The following is a 13443-nucleotide window of genomic DNA, read 5'->3' as shown; positions in this document are numbered from 1 at the left end:
CAAGGTTGGAATTTCTGCCGCAATCTCTTAATCTCCTGAAAAGCTAATCTGGTTTTCCCATTTACATGTTTTGATTCAATTTTCTGACAAATATCCTTGAGATATTGTTCGTTGTCTTACCGAACTTGACGTTGAAACACTCAGTTCATTTGTGATACTTTTTCTCTATTTGTGATACCCCGATAGTTACACTCATCATAAATTCATGATTAAATTGAATAGTTTTTTTTTCTTTAATATTACTGAATGATAGACCATAAGTCCACCCAGTACTTACCCACACAGAACTTACACACTAAATGGTGAAACCTTGTCCAGTACCACGATAGAACGTGATTTAGGAGTGATCATTAGCGATGATATGAAGGCTGCAAATCAGGTGGAGAAGGCTTCGTCCAAAGCAAGACAAATGATGGGCTGCATCCGTAGGGGTTTTGTCAGCAGAAAACCTGAAGTCATAATGCCACTGTACAGATCCATGGTGAGACCTCATCTTGAGTATTGTGTTCAATTCTGGAGACCACACTACCGGAAAGATGTGTTGAGAATTGAATCGGTTCAGCGAATGGCTACCAGGATGGTCTTGGGGCTCAGGGATCTCACATATGAAGAAAGACTAAAAAAACTGCGGATGTACTCGCTGGAGGAGCGAAGAGAGAGGGGGGACATGATTGAGACCTTTAAGTATATCACGGGGCGTATAGAGATGAAAGATGATATCTTCAGTCTTACAGGGCCCTCGATAACCAGAGGACACTCGCTGAAAATCAGGGGAGGGAAATTTCAGGGTGATGCTAGAAAGTACTTCTTCACCGAAAGGGTGGTCGATCATTGGAACGAGCTGCCTCAGCAGGTGATTGAGGCCAACAGCGTGTCAGATTTTAAGAGAAAATGGGATATTCACATGGGATCAATAGGAGAGTAAAAGTCAGGGAGTGGGTCATTGGTATGGGCAGACTCGATGGGCTATGGCCCTTTTCTGCCGTCAATTTCTATGTTTCTATTACTGTCCTTTGGTTCCAACTACTGGAGTTGCCATCCAAGCTCACTCCTCCCTATCCAAACCATCTCATCATTTGCAGGATGCAAACCCTAAAAAAGTCTGCCCAGCTCCATCCTCATGTTCCAAATTACTGGAGTTCCCGTCAAAGTTCTCCCTAGCCCATCCTAAACCAAACTGCCATTTACGGGGCACAGACCTTGCAAGTCTGCCCAGTACTGGCCCTAGTTCTTCAATTTACACCATTCACTTTCTAATTAGAGATCCCCTGTGTTCATCCCACACTTTTTTAAATTCCATCATCGTTTTCATCTCCACCACCACCTCTCAGAAGGGCATTCCAGGCATCAATCATTCTCTCTGTGAAAATCATTTCATAACATTACTCATAAGTCTACCACCCCGCAACCTTTATGCTCTCTAATTCTACCCTTTTCCCTTCTCTGCAAAATATTTTTCTACATTAATATCTTTAAGTTTTTAAACATCTGTATCATATCACTCCTATCCCTTCTACTACTACTATTAATTATTTCTATAGCGCTACCAGATGCCCGCAGCGCTGGACAGTCACAAAGAGTAAGAAAACAGTCCCTGCTCGAAAGAGCTTACAATCTAAACAGGCAAGACAGACAAACAAGATGTCATGATACAATTAAGGAGAACGGTTCTCTCCTCTAGAGTATACATATTCAGGTTTTCCAGTCTTTTCTCATATGTCTTTTGGTGCAAACCCCCCTACCATTTCCGTCATCTTCCTCTGAACTGCTTCAAATCTTCTTATATCCTTAGCCAGATACGGCCTTCAAAACTGAACACAGTACTCCAAGTGGAGCCTAACGACCTGTACAGATGCATCTAAAATGGTACAGGTGCTACTAAAATGGTATGTGGTCTTCATCATAAAGGCATATGGGGACAGACTTAAAGATCTCAATCTGTATACTTTGGAGGAAAGGCGGGAGCGGGGAGATATGATAGAGACATTTAAATACCTACATAATGTAAATGCACATGAGTCGAGTCTCTTTCATTTGAAAGGAAACTCTGCAATGAGAGGGCATAGGATGAAGTTAAAAGGTGATAGGCTCAGGAGTAATCTAAGGAAATACTTTTATACAGAAAGGGTGGTAGATGCATGGAATTGTCTCCCAGAAGAGGTGGTGGAAACAGAGACTGTGTCTGAAATCAAGAGGGCCTGGGATAGGCACATGGGATCTCTTGGAGAGAGAAAGAGATAATGGTTACTGCGGATGGGCAGACTAGATGGGCCTTTATCTGCCATGTTTCTATCAACACCTCCTTTCTTCTGCTGGTTATGCCTCTCTCTGTACAGCCCAGCATCCTTCTGGTTACAGGCACCACCTTATCACACTGTTTAGTCACCTTCAGATCCTCAGACACAGTCACCCCAAGGTTTCTCTCCTTGTCTGCACATCAGCCTCTCACCTGCCTGTATATTCAGCTCCCTCAGATTTCTACTCCCCAAATGCATTACTCTGCACTTCTTTGCAATGAATTATAAGTTGCCAAACATTAAACCATTCTTCCAACTGTTTGCAAATCTTTTCATGTTTTCCATGAAAAGACTGCCACAGGAAACATTGGAATATTTGAGTGCAAGGGAGAGAAGCCTTCAATTGAATTGCTCTGCTAGTGTCTGCATCTGGCTGCCCGCTGTCATCAATCACATGACATCACCATCCTTTATGGCTGCATTTTCTCCTGCTGTCTTCCAGCAAATACTTTCTTTCATTGCTCCCCTTTCTCTTTGTTCTCACGGCCATGATGTAAATATCAAACACCAGGATTAATTCTAAACTGAGAGTATCCTAGTGTAGACTGTATGGGTTCCTGCTTTACTGAATATTTGAAGAAACCAGTGTGAAACTGGTTTAATACATCATGCTTGCCGATTGCAGTTGGGGTGGAGCTCAATTTTAAGAGACACTTTGCATAATAAAGTGTATAAACAAGAATTATGGAAGTAGCATATTTGTTTTTGTATTCCAATATTACTAAAGAACCGATAATAACATGAAACACACACTGTAAATAGGGACAGTGTGATGGTGGGTCTCGGCCTGTTTAATAGGAAACATAACTCAAATGACCGACACACTCAGACACCAAAAAGGGAGCCCAAGGAGGCCTCAACGACGAGACAATCAAGGTACAACAAAGGAATCATGAGGCTGAGATGTCAATAATTCAGCCACGGCTGAATAGTTCAAAGTTCACTTTATTGATAGTAGCACTGGGAGGACTCAAAGACTCGACACTGACAGTGTTTCGGCAACTATGCCTTTGTCATGAGTCTCAACAGCTGGTAGTTCTATCACATAAATACAGCATTCAATACAGGTCAAATTTAGAAGGAACAGGAAAATATCTGATGTCCACTCGTGATCCTTGGCTTCGCTTTGGACACCAGATATTTTCCTGTCCTCGCAGTGAACTTTGAACTTTACACCTGTGGCTGAATTATTGACATTTCATCCTCACGACACAATGTCAGGCCAGTACATTTGTAATTAATTTATTGAACATAGGTAAAGAGTTGGGAGGGGCATCCTCAACATAAGATGGTCCAGTTTGTAAAGTCTGACATGCTGTTATCTACCTTGTTTAGCTCTATACATCTCTGCAACAACTCTATACAGAAACATTATGTAAACTCGCTGCGCCGAAATCCCCACGTTCCTGCTGACAACATGTGGTCAAGTGAACAGTTCCAGGAGTACCTGCAACAGGTGGGAGCCAAACATGTCTGGTCAGAAGTCATTACTCCTGGCATGAAGGCAGCAGTGATCCATGCCATGCAGACCACCCAGGATGTGGTAGAGTTTCGAAAGAACAGCTTTGAGCTGTACGGTGCAGATTTCATGTTTGGAGAAGATTTCCAACCCTGGCTCATTGAGATTAACGCCAGTCCAACCATGGCTCCGTCTACAGCAGTCACAAGCAAACTCTGCCAAAACGTGCAGGAGGACACCATCCGGGTGGTGATTGACCGCAAGTTTGACCGCAACTGTACCACTGGGGCCTTTGAACTCATTTGCAAGCAGGTGAGACACGCCAATTGCTTAAAACCACCATACTACATGTAAGAGCCCATTCAGAATACACAGGCCTTATGTTATTTATTTGGTTTGTGCTTTTACTATGTATAATTTGTGTATTTTATAGCGCAAACTGCAGTCCCTATTGAATGAGAGTTTTATAAAAAAAATTTACAAAAAATACATACAATAATCACATTGGTATGAAGTCCAGAGTTACTTTGATCTGTGGGGTCTTCAGTGGTAATCAAAGCAACCCTACAGGTGACTATTAGCCCCAGTATGCAGAGATTACATCTTCTTATGTATGCATAATTTTACTGCAGGAAATCATGTGTACAACGTATTGTATTGATTATATTTGATACAAGAGTATTAAGCGGTTTACAAAAGTAAATACATTAGGCACTTTGGAAGGAGCCTCAGAGAGATGTAGAGAACCAGGGAAAGTGAAGCAGAGTGGTTACATTGTAGAGAAAAAGATCGAATAGTAAATCCAACAAGATAAATATAAATGACTAAATCAGGCAGGAGAAAAGAAATAGTGGAAGGCGCTCATTTGTGGAATTTGGAAAGTATTGCATAGAAATCCATAACGTTGAAGAAACAGAATTGATTTCAATAGTTTTCAGAAGGAGAAGTAGGATGTTTCCTCGAGGAAGCCGTGACGCATGGAGTTCCAAAGGTTAGGACCTGCATTTGAGACAGCCCTCTTATTAGTTGTTTGTAGTTTTATTAATTGCTGCTCTAGCTTTGTAAAAATGGGTTTGTTTTAATTATTATGATTTTATTTTGATATTGTATTGTTTGTTTATTGTTATTTTATGTTTATTTGAATTTGTATGTTGACTTGTAATCGGCCTAGAATGGTAAAGATAGTGCAGAATGTGTGTGTATAATATACACTCACGGGATCTTCAAAAGGTTTCCGCACTTTTTTTTTTTTTTTTTAATTATTTATTAAATATCTCAAAAGCAAATTACATCACTTTTCCACATAATCACCCTGTTTTGCCTGACTAGTCATCCGACATTCTACGACACGCCATCTTACAACTTCTTAAGCCCTATTTCCTGCAAAAATATGAAAGCGCAGAAACCTTTTGAAGAACCCTCGTATATATACAGCATAGGGGAAATTCTAAAACCGGTGTCTAAACTTAGGTGCGATGGCGCCTAAGGTAATGGAAGAATGCCTTTAGAAATGGCGAGGCTGAAGTGCCTAAATGCAAGGCAACAGAATCGCCGAACGCCACAATAAGTGTGGCCAACACCGAAAGGGAAGTTAGACGGCCTAAAGTGCCTAGGGAGGCGCGATTCATGCAAAGATAGGTGCCGGAAATGTAGGTCTGGAAAATCCTGGCCTAAATTTCCGGTGCACAATTCTGAAACCAGCGCCGATGCGCGATTGACATGCGATTGGTTGCCGCTTTTAAGGCGGCCGCTGATTTCGGCACCAGTTACAGAATCGAGCTCATGAAATATTCAGTTCTTTCTTATGAAATGTTCACTTATCGATGTCAAATCGTTATTTTTTATTTATCTTTGGAAAAGAAAGTGATGTAATTAATTGCAGGTAAACAAGAAAAATTTTCTTTGATTTACTCATAAAACAAAAGATATCCACAAAAATGTGTATTCTAACTGAGGAATAAATTAGACACCCTATGCCCTAATAGCTAGTGTTACCCCCTTTGGCTGACATAACTGCAGTGAGAAGCTTCTTGTGGCCATCTACCAATCTCTGACATCAGCCTGAGAATGGCCCACTCCTCAATGCAGAATTCTTTCAGCTGTGAGATGTTTGAGGGGTTCTTGCATGTATAGCCCGTTTCAAATCACCCCACAGCATCTCAATGGGATTAAGATCAGGGCTTTGACTCGGCCACTCCAGGACTCTTCATTTCTTAGTTTTAAGCCAGTCCTTGGTGGATTTATTGATATGTTTTGGGTCGAGTTCTGCTTCAGATTTAATTATCTTACAGATGGTCTCACATGTTCTTCAAGCACCCTCTGATAGACGGTAGAATTCATGGTGGATTCTATGATGGTGAGCTGGCCAGATCCTGCTGCAGCAAAGCATCCCCAAACCATAACACTTCCACCTCCATCAATGGCTGGGAGGGTGTAGATGGGCTGGAGTAAGTCTTAACAGAGATTTCGGCAGGTGGAACCCAAGCATAGTACCGGGTAAAGCTTTGGATTCTTGCCCAGAAATAGCTAAGAAGAAAAAAAAAAAATTTTTTAAATTGAATCAGGTTGGGCAGACTGGATGGACCATTCGGGTCTTTATCTGCCGTCATCTACTATGTTACTATGCTTCACAGTTGGAATGAGGTTCTTTTCCTAGAATGCTGCATTTGGTGTACGCCAAACATGTCCTCTTTTCTGGTGTCCAAATAATTCAACTTTAGACTCATCTGTCCATAGAACACTTCCAGAAGTCCTGGGGAGTGTCTACATTCTCTCTGGTAAACCAGTCTGGCCTTGATGTTTCTCTAAGAGAGCAAAGGTTTCCTCCCTGCACACTTCCCAAGCAAGTCTCTTTCTGACCGTAGAGGCACATCAACGGTAGCAAGAGCCTGCTGTAGCCTAATTCCATTTCTTTTAGTTCATTCACCAAATTCAATACCCCCTCATTGTCAGAAATCCAAAAAGTTATCCAATCAGTCAACACATCAAGCAACTGCTTGCCACCTTTCCTACTTAAAAAAAAAACACTTCCCCATCTTCGGACCTTTCATCCAAAGTTTAATAGGAACCAGCACTATGCCAAAACAATGGAAGTTAGCTAGTATCTAGCCAATTTTGAAATGAACTTCTCCAGATTGCTGCAATTTCCACCCAATAGCCAACATCCCCTTTCTTGCAAAAGTCACTGAAAAGATTATCAGCCAGCTCTGTTCTTGGAACAAACTAACACAATCCACCCTAACCAAACTGGTTTCAGACCACATCACTCCACAGAGCTCTCGCTGCTAGGCCTAATCACAACCATCTGGAATTACATTGAGCAAAGAAAATCAGTCCTCTTGATCTTATTAGATTTGACTGCTGCATTCGATACTATCGATCATTCAATTCTTCTTAACCGCCTTGGGCATTTCTGGGACCGCATCAAAATGGTTCCAATCATACTTCTCAGAAAGGCAATACCAGGTTTGCCTTTCAACATCTTCATCAGAATCTTACACACAAGACTCAGGAGCGCCTCAAGGCTCCATTTAATCGCCAATGTTATTCAATCGCTTTATTTCTCCTCTCCTTACTATCACATAATCCATCGGCTTTACTATCTTTGCATATGCGGATGATATCTAACTCATTCATCCTAATCAATCAGACAATCTTGTGCAAATTCAGGAAATCAGCCCAAAACTTACCCTCATCAGCAACTGGCTATCTCAAAATTTACTTGCCCTTAACATCAACAAAATGAAGGCCATGCTTTTTCCAACTAAAGAAAACGAAACACTGAAGTCTCAATTATGCATTTCTTCCACTCCAGTCCAACTGGTACCGCTTATTAAACTTTTAGGTGCAATTATCGACAATACTCTTTCTATAAAGCCCAAATCAGCTCCATTGTGCAAAAATGTTTTTTTAAACTAAGGATGATACGCTCTATTTCATCTCTTCTCGACCCAAAATCTCAATATTCTAATCCATTCTTTAGTCATTTCCAGCTTAGCCTATTGCAATTCCTTCTACCAGGGAATCACCCAAAAACAGAGCAGGAGATTATAAATAATCCAAAATACAGCTATTAAAATTATCTTTAAGGCAAAAAAATTTGACCATGTCTCCCCTCTTCTTAAAAATGCCCATTAGTTACCCTTCACTCACAGAAATCTCATTTAAAACTCTTTTACTAGCATTTAAAGTTCAATTCAATCACTCTCCCATGTTCATTGACAGTCTTTTAATCCCTTACAAATCTTCTAGGTCACTGAGATCATCTCAACAACATCTACTGACCATTCCTTCAATCTGACAGCTTTTCTACGACACAACACGCAAAACCATCTACTCGGTAGTTGCGCCAACACTTTGGAATGCACTTTCCCTTTCCCTATGCAAGAAACTAGTTGAAGTAACTTTAAAATCAATCTTAAAACTTTTCTCTTTAAAGACACTTATAAGATTTATGACTGACAATTGGAAAAAACACAATATTAAAAAAAAAAGTAAAGATGCTTGCTCCAGTCAACCCTACTTCCCTGATGTTTTTCCCTGTACCTCTTCCTTTTATTTTTAAAATTGTATCCTTATCCTTTCTCCCCTCGTTTCAATTTTTGTCTCAATAGTTACTTTAAGTTTTGTTCTATTCCCCTGATTTTTAACTATTTTTTTTTTTTTAACACTGTAAAGATGTAAACCGCTTTGGTTTGTAAAAGCAGTATATCAAAACTTAATAAGCTTGAATTTTAGGGTTTTTGGAGACTTCTTTTAGCATCTTGCGGGCTGCTCTGGGGGTCAACTTGCTTGGACGGCCAGACCTGGGCATGTTGGCAGCTGTTTGGAAAGTCCTCCACTTGTACACTATTTTCCAGACTGTGAAATGGCTAATGTCAAATTCTTTCGAGATCTTTTTAAACCCCTTACCAGACTTATAAGCTGCTACAATCGTCTTTCTGAAGGCCTCAAGACAGCCCTTTTGATCTCACCATGGTGTTCACTCTTACCGCAGCAGTCATGAGTTCACCAAACTAAATGTCTGAGGTTTAAGTAATAATAATAATAATTTATTTCTTATATACCGAAGTAGGGCAAACCTCCTTCAAAATGCTGAGTAACAATGTTGTAATCATGTACACCTGATGTGAACACCCGTGTGTGATTTGAGCCATTTTAAGTGGGAGGATATGTGGGGATATCCTAATTTATTCCTCAATTAAGAATACACATTTTTGTGGATATCTTTTGTTTCATGAGTAAATCAAGGAAAATATTTGTTGTTTACCTGCAATTACATCACTTTCTTTTCCATAGATAAATTAAAAAAAGATTTGGTATTGATATGTGAACATTTCTTAAGAAAGAACTGAATATTTCATGGGGTGTCCTAATTTTTTCACAAGCAAGCAGGCGGGCCCTCAATTTAGGCACCCTGTCAACATGCAGTGAGAGGCTACTCTATAACAGCTTCTGGGCATCCAAATTCCTTTATAGAATACTAGTGTAATCTGTTTTTGGGGTACCTTATTAACATGCCTGCAGTTATATCAGCTGCAGACTTGGCGTAACCGTAGTCATGTTAATGCAGCAGAGACCCATGTAACAGACAAGATTCTATGGGAACCCCGCTCATGTCTATGCCCCTCTTGCATTTATGTGATATGCTATTTGCATATGCCATTTCAGAATTTATGCGCTAAATTTGTGTATAAATGTGAGTGCTTTCGTTATAGACCTGCCCTTTATGTGCCCGTCTCTGGGCTCTGCCTCCTGACACTATCTAAAACTGTGTGCATTTTCAAACAGGCATCCTTTTTCCCCGCTGAAGTGGGGGGTGCAAAAACCAAAGCACCAATATGTGCAGGTGCAAAATTGCTTTATGCATGGGAAAGGCTTTCGGTGGGGAGGAGGAGCCTAGAGGTTAGTGCAATAGCCTGAGAAGCAGTGGGTTCAAATCCCAGTGCAGCTCCTTGTGACTCTGGGCAAGTCACTTAACCTTCCATGGCCCCAGGTACAAAATGTAAACCACTTTGATTGTAACCAGAGAAAGGTGGGATATCATGTCCTATTCCCCCCTCCTAAAAGTAACTGTAAATAGAAGAACACAGGATAAGGCTGTTACACAATACCGTGTTTCCCTGAAAATAAGATTTATCCCAAAAATAAGCCCTAGAATGATTTTCAAAGATGCTCCTAATATAAGCCCTACCCCAAAAATAAGCCCTAGTTAAGATTGACCCCCGAAGTCCCCCGACACTCCCTGACTCCATTCCTGACACTAGTGCTGTCCGGTCACCGATTCAGTGGCCCCCACCCCAATGAGACCTGACATACCTCCGCTTCGAGGTCTCCTAAAGCAGCAGCAGCGTTCTGAACAGGCTGCTTTGCGGTCTTCCCCACCGGGGCCTTCCCTCTGCTGTGTCACTGATGACATCATCAGTGATGCAGCAGAGGGAAGGCCCCGGCGGGGAAGGCTGCGAAGCAGCCCATTCAGAGGGCTGCCACCGCCGCTATTTTTGGAGGCCTCGGAGGTACGGTATGTCAGTCTCACGGTGGGAGAGCTGGTGGGGTTCTGCTGAACAGGGGGATGGAGGGAGGGCTAGAAAGATGCTGCACAAGGGAATGGGTGAGAAGGGAGAAAAGATGTTGCACATGGGGGGTGAGGGAGAAAAGAAATAGGAAGAATTGGAGTGGAGGAGAGGAAGGGAGAGAGGATTGTTGTACATGGAAAAAAACCACACAAAAAAAAAACATCCCCCGAAAATAAGCCCTAATGCGTTTTGTGGAGCAAAAATTAATATAAGACCCGGTCTTATTTTCAGGGAAACACGGTAGCTATACGGAGCAGTTCTGCTAGGAGTTAAAACTAGAAAAGTGAAGAATGTTCACAATGGAGAGGAAAAGGCTAAGAGGTAATAGAATCGCTGCTTACAAATATCTGAAATTCTATTTATGCCAAATAAGATGAAAAATTATGAGTCCAGCAGTTGAAACTATAGACTAATGTGCTCTTTCTTTTTTTAGCCAGCTGTAGAAATTCCCCAGTACTTAGGAATAAGTCTTTTGGTGGAAGGATCCACAGTTAAAAAACCACGAACCCAAAAGCCAAGAAATGAAGCCACTTTTGCCTCCGATATCATCTACCACACCCAGAAATGCAGTTCCCTGCCACGACCATCTAGAAGCTTGAGACCAAACGCAGACTTGAGAAACGGGCAGCAGGGCACCCGCAAGTACAATTTCAATATGACCCCCAACTTCTTCTGGCCCATCACGGGCAAAGTTTCAGACTGCTGGAGGAATCAAGGAGAGCCGAGGAGCAAGATCATCGCTGGGAAAGAAAACAGAGCAAAAGCTGCGTGGAAGGATGACAATATAGTAACATATATTGAGAGACTGAGGTATCCTTGCAATTTTGAAGCCAAATGGGAAGATGAAACCTCACTGATATGTAACGCAGCTGCATTCATGAGAGAAGGGCTGATGCAACATAAGCACCGATTAGCCAGTCCCAAAGTGTGCGCTGTGAGCCACACAGAGAAGATTCTCAGCCCAAGGAACTCCATAAAGCTCCAAGAGTTAAAGCAGCTTAAGTTAAATTTCAACAGCTTCGATAGAGTGGCGTTCCAGGTGGAGAAGCAAGGCAGGTGCACAGGTAGGGAGCAGCTGGTATGGCTACCTATGAAGTATTTCTCCTTAACAGGCCTGCATCTAACAGGTCCTCCCTTCAGTTGTTCTCTCATTTGTCCCTATAAGAAAGCCGGCTGTAGCAGCCGCCAAACCTCCTATGTACAAATTCTCCGAGAAAAGGAGCCCCAAAAACCAACTTCTACCCCATCCTATAGCCTCTCAAAGAATGAGCCAGGAATGAGTGAACACAAAGCACTGAAAAAGGAAGGTGCCCCAAATCTGTGGGATCCGCGGCTCTCTGTGAAAGCAGGCCCAAAAATCAGGAATAAAAGAAAACATATGAAAAGGGATGTCGACCAGCATTTCAAGAATAGGAATAGAATCAGAAAGTGTGAGCAAGATTTTGGGATAAGAGTCCCAACCAAAACTTAAATGGTGCTTAGGCAAGTCATTTTGTGAAGATCAGAGGAAGCAATCTGCTGGAAATTTATAGGATTCTGGCACATTTAGCAAGGTGAGACACCTAAAGTGAGCCATGCTGTGCTCCAAGAAGAAGAAAATGTCTATACTAATCACACACTTATTAGGCAATGGAAAACTAATTTAAATCATGACAAATAATTCTTAAATAATACATAGTTATATATTTTTAAAGGTTTCTGGTATGGCGAATACTGTGAGCCCAGAGCCCTATCCAGAACTTTAATACTTTGCATTTCTGAGGTCATTTCTAAACGAAAAGATCTGTAATATTAAATTGCAGCGAGACAAGACATTAGCAAACCTTTGGGGAGACCTTTGTACCTGAGGACACTGAACATGTTACATGGATGATGGTGAAAGCTCCGTCAGTGAAGGATTTTAAGAATAGGTTAAGCACCAGGTCAGGCTCATTCTATCCAACATTCCTGCAAACGTCTTGCAATCACCGAGAGCCATGTGATGCCACAACTTCTACTTGCTAGCTTTATCATGGAAGATGCTTGCAAATCTGGGTACTGAGCAGCTCAGACTTCCTGAGAACCAACAGTTGACAGCAAAATGTTGCTAGGCACACAGTAAGCCCTGCATCCAAACCACCGCAGAACAGCTAGCATGGCTGACCGCCATGACAATGCCTCTTAGGTATTAATCCGGGGCAATTACACCCTTCATTCCAGCAGTGCCAGTCAAACTGCTTCATTTGCTTATTCCGAGCAACACGTATGTGGACCTGCTTCGTACAAAACATTGAAATGGATAAATCCATTATACTGTTATCATAGAAACCATTTTTTCAGAGGTTAGAGGTCCTTGCCTTTGAAAACTTTGTCAAGAGCCTTCATTAAAAAGTGACCCAGTGCTATTCTGTGGAATATTTCTTCCCTGCTAGTTGCTTGTTTACGAAAGAGCCCAGGAGATAGAATATAAGTTGTAAAGGATTTCAATTGCCTTCAATCTCAAAATCTATAAGGTGCCTTTTTGCAAACCAGTGGTGGGCTATGTTCCCTCTAAGTGGAGCACACGTGCAATTGCTCATACACCCACTCACAAAAATATTTGCAAACCTGGAAAATCTTTGGGGTTTTAGAACTTGGTTGCTGACATGAAAAAAAAATCATTTGCACACACCCGGCCAACTCTTAGAGGACGCATTGGTGGTGGGTAATTAATGATTTGGAGGCAGAGTGGTTATCTGGTTAGGAGAATAGAGCCATTGATGCTTTGATGTTTCTTTTTTCTTATAAACAGATATAGAGCTGTGTCTTCTTTTACCCTTTTGAAGAAGCCACTACCCATATCCTCTCAAAGTGAGATCTTCTGAAGCTAATATAGTGCCCAAAGTAACCACAGCTTTGGGCTCCTTATTTCCTGTAAGCCTGATAGAAGAGGAGATATTAATATAGAAGCAAATCTTTTCCAGAGAAGAGAAAATGGTAAAACTAGAGGGCAAAATTTGAGGTTGCGGGGAGGAAGACTCGGGAGCAATTTTAGGAAATTCTTTTTCATGGAGAGGATGGAATACCCTCCCGAGGAAATTGGTGGAGAGGAAAATAGTGATGGGATTCAAAAAAGCGTGAGATAAACAGAGGA

General features: G+C 41.5%; 1 protein-coding gene across 1 annotated transcript in view; it reads left to right on the top strand.

The window, feature by feature from the left end:
* Window positions 1-12822, top strand: part of LOC117351380 — a 65850-nt gene extending 53028 nt beyond the window's left edge. The window contains exons 18-19 of the mRNA XM_033926606.1: window positions 3633-4068; window positions 10765-12822. Coding sequence (XP_033782497.1) covers window positions 3633-4068; window positions 10765-11802 — 1474 coding nt within the window. The 3' untranslated portion in view covers window positions 11803-12822. The remainder of the gene's footprint in view (window positions 1-3632; window positions 4069-10764) is intronic.
* Window positions 12823-13443: the final 621 nt, after the last annotated feature.

Source organism: Geotrypetes seraphini, chromosome 17 (assembly GCF_902459505.1).
Source record: "Geotrypetes seraphini chromosome 17, aGeoSer1.1, whole genome shotgun sequence".
Lineage (NCBI taxonomy): Eukaryota > Metazoa > Chordata > Amphibia > Gymnophiona > Dermophiidae > Geotrypetes > Geotrypetes seraphini.
Note: the sequence above shows the minus strand (reverse complement) of the source record. Positions and strands in the feature narration are given on the sequence as shown.